Source organism: Monomorium pharaonis, chromosome 10 (genome assembly GCF_013373865.1).
Source record: "Monomorium pharaonis isolate MP-MQ-018 chromosome 10, ASM1337386v2, whole genome shotgun sequence".
Taxonomy (NCBI): domain Eukaryota; kingdom Metazoa; phylum Arthropoda; class Insecta; order Hymenoptera; family Formicidae; genus Monomorium; species Monomorium pharaonis.
Genome location: NC_050476.1, coordinates 18,151,256 through 18,169,305, shown reverse-complemented (window position 1 = coordinate 18,169,305; position 18,050 = coordinate 18,151,256). Strand labels below are relative to the sequence as shown.

General features: G+C 29.7%; 1 protein-coding gene across 10 annotated transcripts in view; it reads left to right on the top strand.

The window, feature by feature from the left end:
- Window positions 1-261: 261 nt before the first annotated feature.
- Window positions 262-18,050, top strand: part of LOC105835224 (period circadian protein) — a 47,815-nt gene continuing 30,026 nt past the window's right edge. For all 10 annotated transcript variants that reach the window (XM_012678300.3, XM_012678291.3, XM_012678297.3 and 7 more), the window contains exons 1-3: window positions 262-1,309; window positions 9,793-9,876; window positions 16,210-16,388. In XM_012678300.3, the coding sequence (XP_012533754.1) occupies window positions 1,227-1,309; window positions 9,793-9,876; window positions 16,210-16,388 (346 nt within the window). In that variant the 5' untranslated portion in view covers window positions 262-1,226. The remainder of the gene's footprint in view (window positions 1,310-9,792; window positions 9,877-16,209; window positions 16,389-18,050) is intronic.

The following is an 18,050-nucleotide window of genomic DNA, read 5'->3' as shown; positions in this document are numbered from 1 at the left end:
ATAAAAATAAGATCAAACATCGCAGTAGTAAAAGTAAGTACAAATACAGACAATTCGCAGTAGTAATCGGTCAGATATAGATGGCGTACAGTGGTAATACATAATGATGCGCCGACTTAAATTTATATTTTCAGTTTTTTTCTTCTCAAAAATGATTACATTTTAAACACGTATATCGAGTTATTAAATTTACATCTAATTAGAAGAAACGTTAAAAAAAATTAAAACTAATATTTATTAAATTTTATTTATGAAATCTGTAATATAAACGAGAATTAATTAAAAAGTAGGAAAAGTAAGAAAAAGAAATTAAAATTGTTTACAATTATCTAAATAAAAAAATGCAATAAATACATATTGCATTTTTCTATTTACTTTAATTTCGCAATAATTGTTACAAGGTGATTCTGCAAAACGCATATATTTTTTTGAAGATGGATTTTGTAATTAAAAGTTATAAATATTGAAAAAAGATCTGCAACAGGCTTGTTTTCCACATCAGATTTTTTTAAGTGCGGAATAAAAATTGTTTCTAAAAAAAAAAAAAAAAAGGCGCGAACTATCTTTGCGTATTAAGTATTGAAAATTGTAACCGGGCGATCTTTCGCTTAAAAATTTGATCGTGCGAAAAATACGTAAAGTGGGGGAGGTTCAGCTTTACACACGGGTAGCCTCGGTGCACAGTTCGAAATGTAACGTGCTCTATTTCGATCACGGTAGCGCTTGCTGCGCGAATTCCGTAGGAGGCGAGAGAAAGAGGGAGACCAGCGACAACTTCCTCTGGGCAATATGGGTTGACGCGGCGGGGACGTGGGCGCGGGTGGTCCGCGCTCACGTGTCTCAGAACGTGCGGCCGACTTATCGCGGCCGAGGATCGTGTCTAGGCCGGGAGAGGCGGCCGAGAGCTTAGTGTGCCGGCGACGCCGGCGTGTCAGTTTGCTCGTGGAAATCGGCGAGCGTCGGACCTTCCAATTGCCGTCGTGCGCCTCCAGCGATTAACCGAGCGATCATATACCGTAAAAGCGCCTACCCCCTTCCTTCCCTCCGTCTCTTTCACTCAACTACCCCCTTTTGTCTTAAAGAGCCGCGATTAAAAAATGTAGGGATGATGAGAGAGATGAATCACAAACTTTAGGCGAGTGCGTGTACGTGAGAAAGAAAGCGGCGATTTTGGAGAGCGTTTTTTTTTTCGAGAAAGAATCATACTTCGAGAGGAAGAGCGCAGAATGGAGAAAACATCCGTGGAGGACGCCAAGGTGTTGGATTCGGGATACTCCAACACTTGCAGCAACAGCCAGTCGCAACGCAGGTGAGCACAAGTTTCTCAAAATATGGAAATAATGATATTGCTGAATAAAGAAATATTCAAAAATTTAATTGTGTGTGTGTGTGAGATAGACAATTTAATAAATTTAACAAAGTTATTTTATTATCTGAATAAAATTATAAATTTAATTAGATTTATTTATTTATTAAATTTTTTTAAATTTTTTGAATAAGAATAATAATGGTGGTGAGAGTAGTAAGAATCTTAAAACATGGTAATAATGAATTTGTTGTGAAATATATCGCCTCATCCAGAGCTTCAAAACCTAGCTCTCCTAATTATTTAAGATAATTGTCTTTAACAATTCAATTATTGCGGTATATAATATTGATTGCAACAATTAGTGAATATGTTAGGAGGATATCATTTTATTACGGCTATTATAGCATTAATAATAAGTGATAAATAATATAAGAGAAATTATATAGACCAAATATTTAAATGTAAATTTATTTAAGTGCTACCAAAAACATGAAATCTTTCTCCAGCTCACAATTATTACATTTACATAATTACATTTAATTATACAAGCAATTTTTTTCTTATTTCCTCAAATTTCTTCAAATTTTTTATGAAATAAGTAATACTACAAAATGATTATTTTATCTATTTTTTTTACTTTTTAAAATTATTTTTGTATTTGGATAAAAATTATACAAAAGAATGAAAACATATATGTGGACTAATTTATTTATTTATTATATGAAAATATTTTTTGTACATACAGAGACGTGTTTATTTTCCGATGATGGTATTACGCGAGAGTATTACGCGGAGAAACAGGTAATAAAAATTGAAACCACGCATCATCGCGCAAAAATTCTTACGTGGATTATTTTGAAGACCATGAAATGTCGTTTGCATCGTTTATAAATTGTGTACTGTCAGATGTAATCATTTTTAAAGAAATATTTATGAAGATATTTATGATCCATTATGTCACACTTTTTATTTATATTTTATATTTATATTTCACTCAACTTTATATTACATATTATCTCTGTTCCGTTTTGTCTTCCTATCGAATGCTTACAAATAAATATTTTTGCTATGCTTTTTTAAGGTGATTTTTATGCGTTTGAAAAATGTGTATTTGCGAGATTACAGTCGAGTAAATAAAATCTTGTTACACAATAATGATAAAAAGTATAATAATCAGAAACACATACCAAACATTATATATAATACAAAATTTATATTTTATATATTTAGTATTTAATTTATATTTTTATTTTTTCGATGATTTTCTTGCGAAATTTTAACCAATTATAATTAATTGAATTATTATTACATTCCTGTAGAGAATTTTATTGCGATAATAATACATCAGAATAATTTCATGTGCACAAAGAAAAGTACGGGCACGTGTTTGATGGCGCAGTGAGGTTATTGATACGGCTCATTGTCTTTTATTTTTGTATACTGGTTTGTTCATCTCCCCTACGCTCGAAATAACGGATTCAAAATTAGCTCGATTAAATATACGCGGTACAGTGCGAATATAATTTAGCCTCGCGGCTTGTAACAATCACAATTATATCCCTTTAAACACAATAGCGATTTGTGTACTCGCCTCTCTTTTTCTTTTTTCTTTCTTCATCTTTTTTTGGATTATAAATAAATCCTTCCGTTCGATTTTACAAAATGCTGTCATTTTCCTCTTATTAACAAATCCCATTTCTTTATACACAAGAATTATTTTTTTATTGTTTTAATGATTGTAATCAAGTGTATCTTCTTGGAAAATAATTATTAGAGGAGAAGGTGGTAATATGACCATCCATTTATATTTTATTTAATAATTTTGTTTATATAATTATTTTAAATTGAAATTTAACAATTATATATATTAAAGTGTTATTCATTAGATTTTAGATTTAAAGTTATGCAATATTTACTATATATTACATATTACTTATAAAAATGTAGCAACACTGCGTAATAGCATGTTTTCAAAAAATTAACGCTTACGCACGAAGAGCGCATATACAATAGAAAAAATCTAATTCCTGTAATAAATTTTATTGCAAAGAAGAGAGAAAAAAGAACAGAAAATGCAATCGTCACACGTCTGTATTTTAAAGTGATTTGTCAGCGATGCGCTCAGTTCACAGTGATCACATTTATCATACATGCAGCCGGAGTGAAAAGATTTATGATATATCTTCTACCATTCAGTTTCTCTCTGGCATGTAAAATATAAAAACTTATTGAGTAAATTTATACATACATATTATACATGAATTCAATGTTTTCTTGTGTAAAAAAAAGAAATTAGGCTTTATGAGAGAAATATCGTGTAATTGTTGATTAAAGAGTTTTTTGTCTTTTTAAATTATTGCGCGAAGTTAATCGATTTACTGTACGCGATTTAGTGAAAGCAATTCAGTTGAAAATATGAAAAAATCCAAAAAAGCTTTTACAATATCAATTATTAAATATATTTTAAGAATTTTTAATTAAACAGATAATTGAGTTATTGTAGCTCTAACGCTTAAAAAAATATTGTTCTGACCAAAAAAAAAAAACAGTTTAGAGCTTAATAACACTTTTTCAATATAATTTTGAATCTTTTTCAAGAAAAATACACATATTTTTAAAATAGAAACATATTATATATTTATTTCTTTAAATAAAAGTTTTACACTATGTTAAATAATATCCTATGTTTGATTCGCTACATGGAAAAACTGCAGTTTTGCTAATGTTTTCATAGATTTAATTAGATACAGATCTGAAAATTTTATTAAACCAGAAAATAATTATGCATTAAGTATGCTCAAGTTTTTGCTAGAATGTCAAAACTTCGCAACTGTTGCTTACTTATTACATTTGATTATCTTTTATAATTATTTTGATAATCCGACAAAACTGTATTTTAGTATCAGCAAAATTTCTAGATAAGTTCTTAAGTTAATTTTTAGATAAATTTTTTCAGCTAAGATACAAAATAAAACCATTCTTTTCATGTAGAGTCCTATAACTCTTTGAGAAAGAGAGATAGCACCCATCTCAATACGTAACATATTTAATTACTTAATTAATTTACTTTTATCTCTTACTATGTGTTCTCTGAATTACCCCTACGATTCTTGGCATTGACATGCTTTTCTTACACGAAGGCGAGAGGCGAACGAATAGATCAACGCGCGCTAGAGAAAGAGACGGAAACTCGGTACACGGTACGGTTAAGGCTAACCGGTTTCTCAGTCTCTACGTATGTATGCATCTGTTTCTGTGTGTGCCGATTGCATTTCCACGTCCTTTGGTTAACGCGGCTAGATAGACATTGCGAAATCACCCCTCGCGAAAACAGGTCGAACGAAAAGGAGACGTATTGGCCAAGTCGCGATCTCTCGGCCGCGTAACTATTGCGAGCTAATGAAAATTGGAAAGTAAGCGAAACATTCCCTTCGAATTACGCTGAAAACTTTAAATTGCCCTTTCTCTCATTCGCGGGAGATATTTTCCAGTTCCGCTTAGAAAGTGACTCCGCAAATTTTGCGACATGCAACACTGAAGCGCGAAAGCTCGCGCGAAGGATCGGGTGGTCCATTATCTCTACTAAATAGAATCAATTGAGCGTATAGTTTTGCAAATTATCGTTATGAGTTTAAAGCATTGCAAGCGAGTTACATCGGGCTACTCTATAAATTTTATTTTTTCTTAAGAATTAGTTTTTAAAGAATTTATTATTTTATTATTTTTATTATTATTATAATATATTTTATTATTATTATTATTATTATATACTATTATTGTTATTTAATTTTTAAAGAATTTCGTAGAGAGAGAATAAAACATTACTAGAAAATTGGGCAAGTTAATTTTCATTTTTTTAGAACAACATTTTTACCTTACGAAATTTAGGGAGTACGTTTATTGTAAAAGAATATAAACATTTACGAGATATAATATAAGAAGAATTTATTAAAGTATCTAGTAAAAATTTAGCCAGCTATAAAACTGAAAATAATTTTGTTGTATCAAAATGATTACGTGAGACGCTCAGGCAACAGTGCAAAATATTTGGTATTTTAGATGCTTGAGCATCTTACATAATTAAATATTTTAATGCTCCAGCAGAAAAATTATTTTCAAATCTGTATCCCAAAATAGGAATTGCGCGTAATGGGCGCAACCCTTATAAAAATGTAATGCTGGCTAATATTAAATTGGCTAGTAATTATTATTTATTTTAAGTATTAAAAGTACTAATAGCAGTGCTTTTAATACTTAAGATAAGTATTAATTACTGGCCAATTCAATTATTGCTTGGTATTACATCTTTACAAGGGAAGTCCGGAGTAAGAATAAAAGTTTCATCGCGGATATCGTGGGCGTTATAAATCTATTTTGCACCGAGATGCAATGACGTATATACGCGCAAATCCCCGGACACGTGTTGGCATCATAAGCAAATCGGCTTCGCTGAATTATAATGTGTTGATATCGTAACGTGACATTTCGCTGGAATATCTCTTTGCTTGTAAACTAATTACAAATCTATCTACGCTTCTGTGAATATCCGTTATTAATTTGTTAGATAATATTTAGCGAAAATAGAACTCGTGTTCGTGCAGATTGATTCAATGGACGCGAAAAGAACTTTTCTGCTAAATTACAATTTACAATTTACTATTTAATAATTATGTCTGGTCACATTTTTGTGTTAAAATTTTATTTAAATTATTTTTTGTAACCCTATTTAAAATAATTTGTTTAAAGCGAGCTCTTCTTATCCCTCTTCAAATGTATTATGGAAATGATTTTGCTAAGGTATTTAAAATATTGCCTAATCTGAAAATAATTTTTTTGGACTCTCAAAATAATTATGTAAGGCGCTCAATCTGATTCCGAAAATCAGCTGAGATATTTTGCATTATTGAATGCTCCTATATAATTATTTTTGATAGTTTAACAATATTATTTTTAGATTTGTAATCAAATTTTTAGATACTTCAGTAAAATTATGTTCTTTCCGCGTACACTTGAAAAAGAAACAGGAAATCACTTTAACGAATCTAGGCAGAAACGAAAGAACTGTTACAAATTTAACTCCTTTCATACGATAGATTAATTTGCATAACAATCATTTCTTGTTCTAATCGGGAGCGCAATTTACTTTGGGAAATGAGAGGGTTACCGTTCTATTTTTTTGCGTTCCGGATAAGTGTAGGCGTAATCGGCGAACGAAATCGATAGACGTCGTTGTGGTGGTCGTTGTTATCGTGATCGTCGTCGTCGTCACCGTCGTCCTCACCGTAGTCACGAGGCCGCGAACGTGAAGCGGTGCCTTCTTATGCAATAATTTTTCCAACCGAACAAATGTGACCGGTCGGTCGATCGGCGACGGTCGGCGAATAATGAGGACAGTGAAAGGTCTGAGAGAGAAACAGAGAACGAGTAAAGCGAGAGAGAGAGATAGAGAGAGAGAGTCGCGCGTAAGGACCGAACGTCACGTTTGCCGAACATGTGATCGAGGGTTTTTTTCCCTGCTACGACCGGTTGGTCGCGAATTCGTGTCGCGTGACTGACTCGGTTTATATTACACCGTACGCCCGCTGTTCTATTTGTGTCTATTTGACCTAAAATATATTTTTTACATATATTTTAAGAACTTTTTTCTTGGCGTATTTGATGATTCCGTCTATTAAAAAATAAGATTTCTACAATTCTACAATTCCGTTTGTTCCGGACTCCTCTTGGGGTTGCCGGGGTGTTTTCAGCAAACCACCAAACCCCTTACGCAAATCTTTTTTCTCATATATACAAGTCATTTACATTAATACATTCTATAAAGTCTCTTCCCTCTTTCGGATCGCGTTTCCTTCCACTCCTCTCTCTATAAAATAACATTCTTCTCCCTCTTTCTTCTTTCTTTCTCCTCCTTTCTGTTAAAAAAGAAAATTTCTTTTTTATGAAAAATTTTTACTTTTTATTTTAGAGGGTTTTTTTTTTTGTATTGGCCTAAACGATATGACAGTATATGTGATATGATACTTAAACGATAGATAGACAGCAGAATTATTAATGCACGAGTCATAGTAATCAAAACGCACGAAAAAGAGTAACTGCGTCTATTCGCGAGACATTAATAAATATTCAAAGACATGTTAACTTTCACTTTATGATTATTTATTTTAATTAATTTAACTAATTTCTTTAACATTTTAATTTTTGCAAAATGGATATCTTTTGCACGCTCATACACTCGTGTTCAAAATCTTTGCTTTGCTCATTTTCTTGAACACATACACAGAAAAAAATTATATTAGAATTAAAATATTTAATAAGCTCTTATTTAACAAATACTGTTATTTATATATAAACATAAAATCTTAATATATAAAAATAAAATTTTAGAAAAGTTTAATAATCTTAAATCTTACCAAAATATTATATTTTTATTTCAATATTACAATAATTATGTAAACAACACAATATATGATTGTTTTAATAATGTGTTTTCCTTTATAATCTTATTTTAATATATTTACTTTTTAAAAAGAAAATATTCTTGAAATAAGAATGCTTTTTTTAATGTACTTTTCATATATTTTTTTTTACGTGTGCTTATCTATTTGCTCTTTTGTTCGTTCCTTCGTAATTCTTATATAACGCATAGTTTAGTAATATAATTCTTACAGATATTTCCACTTAATCGTTGATTTTATAATGTGAGTTTTACATCATAAATATACAAGTATTAAATTCTATTTAAAACAAAATCTATAGAATTGTTTGTAGAAGTCGCATCAATTTAGAATAGTAGCCTCGGATTGATTCATCAAGGCATTCATAACGTTATCATACATACATTCTTGGTGCCGATCAAATGATCGGTGTAAACTAGGCCGCTTTCCCGAGCGGTCGAGGCCGTTGCGAGATTACTGTGTCGCGATTTTGCAATCGTTTTGCACGTTGCATGCGCACGTTTCCCGCGATTGAGCGCAACGAGAAAAATCCCGATCAGGATTCTTGCTCGCCGATCGCGGATTTCGACTCTCACAAGAATACGTCGGGAAGACTTGCACGATTTGCATATTGCTGTGCGCGCAGTCGTTATTACTGAAGATATACATTTTGCATTACGCTTCGTCATCGCTTATTTTTGTTCTTAAAACTGATTTTGAACAAGAAGAAATTGTTTTTGAAAATTTGAAATTTATGGAGCCCGATTGGGTTTAAAAGAGCGAGTTAAATTTCAGGTCATTTTTTAAAATTTTGCGTTGCTTAATGTCTCTTGTTAAATATTTACTTATGTAAAGGAAGGAATTGGACAAGGAAAAATATATTCCCATGCATATACAAAATATTTCTTTATTTTAATAAACTTATTAAAAATAATTATTAAAAATATTAAATCTATTTGATAATTGATATTATTATTTTGTTATTTAGAGTAAGATTAATTAAAAAAACAACCTTTTAATTTAATATATAAATAATTTATAAATAATTTGTAAAATTAACATGTAATTTAATTTAATTTAATCTTGATGCAATTTTTCTGAGTTAGCTTTAAAAAATATTAACTTATTCAATCTTGTTGAAAAAAAAGTTTGATTTATCAGTTCATTTCTATAGTTGCTTAATTTTATAATGATCTACGTTAACGTATGCATCTAATACATAGATGACAAATTAAATTTTAGTAAATTTTAATACCAATATATTTTTTATTTTTAAATTGTTTAACAGCATTTTTTTTAATTAAATTAACAATATATTGAGTAAAAGCGACTTATAGAAATGATGAAAAATTACTCAAATTAAGTATAATTTAATATTATGTAACAGTTAACGTTATTTTCCATTTAACTGATATTCATCATTTATGCTTCTCATTATTGCTGCTTTCTGCTTATTGTTAGAATCAATTGACATGATGAGAATATCATTGGTAAAATCTGACCAAGATCTAATTCGATAACCATTATCAGTAGTTTGTTGAGTTTTGTGTCTGACATCCTACGTTCACCGAAAAGTAGCGCAGGCTAGAACACGGAAATGTTTATACACTGTTCGGTAGAAAGAACGATTTTGCTAAAATAACAAAAAGTTTAGCTGGATATAGATCTGAAAATAATTTTGTTGGATCCACAAAATAATTATGTAGATCTCAGCTAATTGTTACAATGTCAGAAGCTTTTTGCAGCACTTGCCATCGTGCTTGAGCGTTCACCATAATTATTTTCCTGAGCCAACAACATTTTTTTCAGATTTATATGTAATTATAATAAATTTTTAGACTTTGATAAATCTATTTTTTCCGTGCAACAGAATTAATTAAACAAGATAAAAAGTACACTTCACAGCAATACGTGGGTAACGCAATGAAAGTGGGAATTCAAGTCAACTTGTAATAATTTAATATTATTTGAGATAGAAGAAACTTTCTTCGAATGTTGTTGCTGTTTTTTTTTAGAACTATGTCAATTCTCGTTTTTTATGTGTTGCAGCAACGGCAGCTCGAATTCGAGGAACAGCATTCACTCCGAGAGCAGCGGTTATTACAGCAGACGTTCCTCGATCTTCGAATCTAGGTAACTTAGTTCATTAATCGATCGTCTATTAAAGCATTACAGGTGGCTTCTCAGATTTCACAGTCTTTTGTATCAGACAAGACAAATCGCGCAGTTTTCACAAGGCTGCAAAGATTCTTAAAATAGGAAGGAGATGCGAATTATATTTGGTTGCAATTAGACGTTGAAATTAATTAAAATTAATGCTGCTATTAATTTTATATACCTTACGGAATTGAACGGACAAAGTCCGTTGCAAACGTGACATCAAGCCGCTTAAATCGAGGCTATTTAGGGTGGTATCATCCCCGCACGCGGGGATTTACCGCTTTGAATGAACGGTCCCTCCTTCTGGTAGACTAGATTGACAGGCAGGCTGCAAACGTGACCGGACATCATTGTGAGATTCCTTTGAATTGCATGGCAAATTCAGTTGCAGAAGTCTTTAAAAATTTATTTACACAGATACAGATTTAAAATTGCCTATCAAAGTAATTACGTAGGACTCCGGCAAACAAGGCGACATCAAATAATGGTTCTAAAGTCGATAATAGAAAAACCTAATTTTGATTTACGTACATTTGATTATCTATTAATGCACATTAAGCAAATAAGTAAAAGATCAGGCTTTGTTCTCAGAAATTTAATCTATTTCAATGTAGAATGAGAAAAGTTAATATCGAATGAAAAACGTAATTTAGAGGCTGGTTTAATTGCAAAATTCCTTGAGCAGTGCATGGTGAGGAGTGGCAAGCGCGCGCGCGCATACACTGAGAAAAAATGTTAATTTGACTAAATTTTTCAACTAAATTAAATTTTGTCTATTCAAGCATTCATATATTTTAATTAATTATAATATATAAATACTTGAATTAAAATTTGTGCATTTAAGTTAAATGCATAAATTCTTGAACTGACGAATTTAAATTTATTGAACAATTTTGTCAAATCAACAATATTTTTTTCTCGGTGTAGCGGACATCTATCACCACTCGAGATAAAGTGCAACATTATTTTTATTATGATTATCTGAAAGCACAAGATTGAAGCTTTAATTAAATCCCTATTGTCACCTGCAACGTTGTTTTAAAAATGGCAAAAGTAAGTTTTTAATCTTAATTTTCTAAAAAATCTAACGTGATACAAAAATTTCGCTTCCAGATTCAGTTAAAAAAAATCTACGGAAAGTGACACATCTTATTCATGTTGCACGTTTAATGTTGATCTGTAATCATTGAAATGTAATTTGATGTCATCTTGTTTGCTGGAGCATTAGAATAGATTATCAGAATATCAAAATCATTTGCACATTACACATACTTAAGATTAAATTAATCTTAAATAATTACTTTGATAAATAAAAATTATTTTTATATCGTCTTTTTGATATTGATATATTGTAAAGAAGCTTTCTAGGATTGATATATATTTTTTGACAAATAATTTTGTTATTCAAAAGCGAAATAATTATTTGGAGATGTACGTATGTCTGATAATTAGACCTGTTAATTAAATCCACAATCTAAAAGAAAATCTATTTTTCAAATAGATTTACTGAAATTCTTTTTTAATAGAATTTTTTTATACGCGCGTCCTTCCCGTGATGGACTAGCTGGTCTTTAACATTGATTCTATTTAGAGATGACCTGTCGGAGATGCATAATTAAATAATTGCACTGAAAAAAGTCTAGTAATAAAATAATTCGAAATAGATAATAGGTCCTAAAGTTTTGAGGAAAATAATTTTAATAAAATGTTTGAGGTTAATTTAATAGATATAATTGAAATATACAATCAAAATATATAATCAAAATTAACTAAACGTTAATTTTATTTTTCTAATTATTATCATTATTACGTTTGGTAATATTTAGTAAACATTGGGCTACAATACGTTAAACGAAGTATATTTGATATAAATTTTTCCAATGTGACTTTCCAATCATGTACGCACGGCTGTGCTTTCAAGCATCACGTCACGTAACGCGTAACTGCGTTGCGTGCGTGATAAATGAGACGGTTAAAGTTGGTTACAGAGCAGGACCAAATGATGCTGATGCGACGTCGTAAAGACCGACGCACATGTTGCGCCACGTGCCGTGTAGGTATTCATCAGACACTTCTGCTATTGTTATATAATAGAAAGAGAGAGAAAGATGAGATGTAGCTATAATAAGCGAATATCGATCCTGAAACTGACGCCGAAATCAATCGGTGATTAAATTCCAGAGAAAACTTTTCAGAAATGTATATTATGTGAATCGTTACACAATTTGCTGAGAAATATTTAAAGTGGTATTTCGCGGAACAATTTTAAGGGACAGACTTAAGGATGTTTTACATCTCGAAATATTAGGAAAAACTTAAAAATTTTATGAATTGTTTTATTATGGTCATTGTAAGCCAAAGTTTTCCTTTTCTTTGCAGTGTCTGAACCAATTCAAGTATTCATAACCAACAATTTTTTGTTGGTTAAGAAAGAAAAGAATAAATCTAAAAAGAATTTTTATAAATTTCGATAACGGTTAGCTGTTTTTCTAATTAGAAATTTCTAAGAAAAGATTTTATATTAATTCTAAACGTATAATTAAAATGTTTAGTTTTAAAATAATTTTTAAACGTAACGTCAAGTCGTCTTGAAATTATATTAGTCTTCGTGTCATTATCATTGGTCAACAACATGACGAGATTATTGATAGCCACGAACATATTTAGTTGAAGTTAATAAATAATTAATCGTTAATCTTTGCAGTAAAAAACAAACTATTTTGAATCTGATTAAGTACTGTTTTTATTTATTGAAAGTGGTTACAAAGATTATTTATAAAAAAATCATGAATATATTTTTAAGTTTCTAGAATAATTGTTTGTAGCTTCTTTTGGAGAAAAATAAAATAGTATAATTTAATTATTTTTAAAATTTCTTGAATAGAAATTAATTGAACTCAAAGTATTTTTAGCCGTATAAAAAAGATTAAAATTGATATAATGTGATGTATTTCTAACAGCATTACTTTTAGAATTCTTTTATTTCAATTCGATAACAGTAGCTTGATCGATCGAATCTGAATTTTATTCAAGTGGATAAAAGCGTTTTATTGGAGCGGAAAGAAGTGCGAACTAAATGCGTTTCATAACGTGTTATATAAAACTTTGTAACAGTTACATACAATAAATGAATATGTGAATAAGACAATTCAATAGAGAAGCGCCCTAAAATAAATCTTAATGGTTGACGATATTTCTTGTGTGAATTTACATGTTCTAGTTTTTTAAACCAGGATTGTCTTACATTTTAAAATTACGTTTATTTATCTTATGTTTACACACTTTTTTATGTAAACAATATAAGCAATATAAATTATTATAAATTAGGTAATACAGAAAAAAGTAGCTAAAATTATTAATATTTGATTTTAGTGTCTAATTATACTTTATACATATAGTACTACTTATACTATATACATATGTACAGAGTGTACCGCAAGATATCTACTACCGCTCATAAGAAGGTATTCGAGAAGGAATTTAGATAAGTTATACTGTTTTACAATATTTGCAATAATAATCGAGATATTAATTTTTAAAATAAAAGCGCGACGAAAGAAGCGTTCGATCCGCTCGAGCTAGCACGGTTTACTACATCAAGTTTTGGTTGCAAAACGCGTCGGAGGGGAAGAAAAAGAAGGGCGCCATTGCCTATGTCGCGCTTATAAAGTAATCACTTATGAACTATTGCCAAAAATCGTAAAATGATAAAGGACTTTTTTACTCATAATCAGTTTAGTTTGTATTACATTTCTACCGCTTCGTCAAAAATTTTTAGCCTCTGTATATATATATATATATATATATATATATATATATATATTAAAATCTGCAAGAGGTAGATTTAAAAGAAAAAAATTTAAGCTTTAAAAGCTTTTGTTCTTATTATAAAGTTTCAGCAGTTTGAAAACAGCCTAATGTTTTAGTATTTGAAAAATGTTCTCTATTTTTTTTAAATAATATATATTAATATAAATTTACATAATTCTTGAAATAGGATTACATAATTAGATTATAATTAAATTTGACGCAACTACATCTTTGTCAGGTTTATTGCACAATCGTAACAATTGTAATTTATTAAATATTACATCAAAATAATATCAGATATCAGCTATATTGTATTAGAATAACTTATTTCTCGACGTGTTTAAAGTGTTTCTATTGTATTTGGTTATTTCGTATTGTCTGAAATGATTTGGTAATCACATTGTGTCTATAACATAAGAAAAGTCCAAGGACGATTACATGCACAAAAGTATAGCTTACAATTCTCGGAGTTATTATTTAACTTATTATTACTTATAATACTTATATAATTACTATAATACTATCGGTTAGATTTTTGAAGTCAGTAAGACAAATTATGAAAAGATAAGAATATTTTGAGAGCAAGAGCCTGTTCTCTATATTTCATTATCATTATATTTAATCATTATATTTGATTACATAATTATTAGCACTTGAAATGGTTTTGACCAAACTCTGATTAATTTACAATCAATTTGTAACACTTATATTTTTAAGCGGATAGAGTTATTAATTTTTTGTTGCTTAACACGCAGATAAAATAATTAAGGACAACAACTTATATTATAAGACTAAAAACTTTTTTTAGTTTTTTTTGCTCTAAGTAATTAATCCTGATAATTTAATTAATCACTGATTAAGTTAATTTAAGCTTGATCAAAATTATTTTTAATTATGTAATTATTTACTATTTATAAGAAAAGTGTACAAAACGTGCAATCAGGAAGACATCCGGTAATAGCTGCGGAGCGATTGATGAATAGGTGAACGTGAACTTTCTCTTACTTGTATAACGCGTGATAGTCACGTTTTACAGATTTGTTATATCAGTACTTCCTGGAAGAAAAGAGAAGAAAAAAAAAAGAGAAGAAAGTTGCCTATGTATTAGTAGATTAAAATTACGTAGCATGAAAGCAAAGCTATAACAAATTTTATTTTAAATGGTATCAACTCAATTTTACACAGAGTTTTATGTAAGGTATATAAATAAATAAATAAAATTGATAATAAAATTTTAATATATTATAGTTATACGGATTTAAATATGAGTTGATTATTAAACTTATTGTCTTTTAAATTTATACATATACATATATAATTAGAGAGAAGAAAGTTGTATTATTGTCGCCTATTTACACAATTCTTATATTTATACAATATTTATACAATATTAATACAATAACTTTGTCAATAATAATAATCAATCCCCCCAAAAAACCTTAAAAAGATAAAAAAGATATGCTAAGTGCATAAACACGTACTCTCAAAAATGATTTTCAGATTAATACAATTAGCCAAATATATTTATAAAAAAGACTTAAAGAAATTTACTAAACATCGATTTAAAAATTATATAAATAAAATTAAAAAATAATAAAATTAGCCAAGTATATTTTTAAAAAACTTAGAAAAACCTCATAAAAATTTATTTAAAAATTTGAAAAATAAAAATGTTATCAATGATAAATGCATTTTAACAAATGTTGATTTTTGTGTAGTATTATATTAACGTCACTGCATAACTGCGACCCACTGAACAAATGACAAGTGATAATAATGATTCCATAAGTATAAGTAATCACTATACTATAAATAAATACATATTTATTTGAATCAAGCATTCTTTTCTGTCAGTGATAGAATTTCTTAATAACGAAGATGCGAATGGCTATATCATTTTCTACTTATTAATGTGATGACGTTATCTCGAATGCTGCGATTGCAGCGCTGTCAGATAGTGTTGGTAATATTTTGTCAAGGTCTCCTAAGGATGCCAGAATTATGTTTGCACGCTCTTTCTCAACGGAATATTTTTCTTATAGCGTTAATTTTTATATATACGCGAGCTTTGCAAAAATTGTGTTTATTCTCTTAACGAAATCGACTCTCATTCGTTACATAGTATGGTTTTCACATAGATATCAGCTTACATTGCATGATTGATCTAAATTCAAAAATGTTGCTACTGCATGAAGAACTGATAGAAAAAACATGGATTTGCCAGTGTAAAGAATAATAATCGTTTTTTTTTCTTTATTCAAATTATATTTATATATTTCTACTGTATTTTCTATATTATACAATATTTATTATATTTATTATAAATAGTAATTTGGAATATTTTAGAGAATTCATATACAAGTTACAATAGATAATAATTTTCAGTTAGAAAAACATTTGTAGTGGCAAGTTTAAAACTAAGATTTTTTCTTAGATTTGGAGGTAGTGAGAAGGATTACGCTATGGCTCATGATTTTACGTGCATTACATGTGTAGCGATAAGGCGCTACCGCGACCGATCAGCAAGAAGGACAAGGAGCACAAGAAGAAGAAGTTGAAAACGGTGACGGTGCTTGACGCTGCCGAGGCGGAGGCTGATTCGAAGACAGTGAACGCGCTGCCGGAAGTCGCGTATAACGTCGCGCCGGCGAGCGCCGTACTTGACAAGAAACCAGGTTGGTCACGATTCACAGAAGCCGGGAACGAGTGCACGCGAATTGCCTACAGCTTTTCTTTCGTCGTACAGAGATAAACGCAATATGTATGGATCGGGAAAGTCACGAAGTCGTTCTTGGCCTGAGGGTGAATCGAGAGAAATTTCGATTTTTACTGAGAAATTTTCAATTTTCTGTTAAACATATCGATGTACAAACAAATATCGATCATTATTTCTTCAGGCTGCTGCTGGTCCGCGGGAAAAATGAGAGATAACAGACCTAACTGTTATAATTGTTGCAGATAAGAATTTTCTTTTAGAATTTACTTTTATGGAAATCATATGGAATAACATAGACTTTGAAGAATTTTATTATAATTTTAATAAAATTTAATCAAACTGTTTTATAATATAAAATTTTAGTAAAGTTTAATCAAATTATTTTATATTATAAAATTTATTAATGTATATAATTTTATTAAGATTTGAGTAAAATTATTAGTAAAATTTTCTATTATAAAATAGTTTAATTTAGAATAAAATTTTACTAAAATTTTGCTAAAAGTATAATAGAATTTATCAAAGTCCATATTGTCCATTGAGTACTATGATTTCGAAGTTAAATTTTTAAATAAAGTTCTTTATTTGGTTAAAGTTCTATTTCATGTGGATAGTAGTTATATGTAAATTCGCGAGTTTTTTCTTTTTCTGTTTGATTATATAGTGTGAAAACACTAGAGAAAACAAGAGAGAAATTTTGTAACGTAAAAAGATTGTTCGCAAAGAAACTATAAATATTAACGAAAAGCAAGCAGCGACAAGCTACGGCTTTTACCCGCGAATATCATTTACTGCCACTTGTTGAATTAAATTTACGTGGAATGTTCCGCGAGATCGATATCGTGTGCGTCACAAGCATTCTTTAGTTAATTTTTTGATAAGCTGATTTCGTGCACTCTTCCCGATCTTCTTCAGGTTTCTTCTTACTAGTTTTTATTTAAGGCTTCGAAACATCCCCCTTACGGTTATCCCTTAGTCCGACTATCATTTCACTGGAATATTGATTTATTTCGAACAGTTGGTTACCTTGAGATTTAGTAGAGATCCTTAAGCTGGGAGAGACCCTAGCCAAAATTTTTCTTAGAATTTTTTAGATAATTTTTGAAAATTTCTTATTTTAATAATTTCAAAATTTTTTGCATTTTTCTATAATCTTATAAAAAAGTATATTATTTTATCCTTTTAAAGAATTTAATAAATTTAAAATGTGTTTTTTTAAATACTAAAAAAGTAAAAATATAAATTTTTTTAAGTATTATAAGAGATGATATAATATGAATTTTTTAAACAAAATTCTAGATATTTAAACATTTCGCGAGCGCATGTGATACGCATGTATCATTATCACGTTGTGAGCAATCTCTCCCTTTTTCCTTCCTTTCGTCATCATCGTCACCAATCGGAGAAAATCGTTACACGTGCGGGCGAAGTTTATTTGAGTGGGGTGTAAAATTTCCATTCAACGTGACACCTACTTCGTTGCTCTTCGAAGTTATCGATCCTAACAAGTTTATAAACTGCCAAGCGTTATCTGTTGCTTTATTTATATTTCATCGCCTTTTCTTTTATTTTTTAAATATTTCGTTCACTTATATACTTAGATAGCATGGACATCTATTGG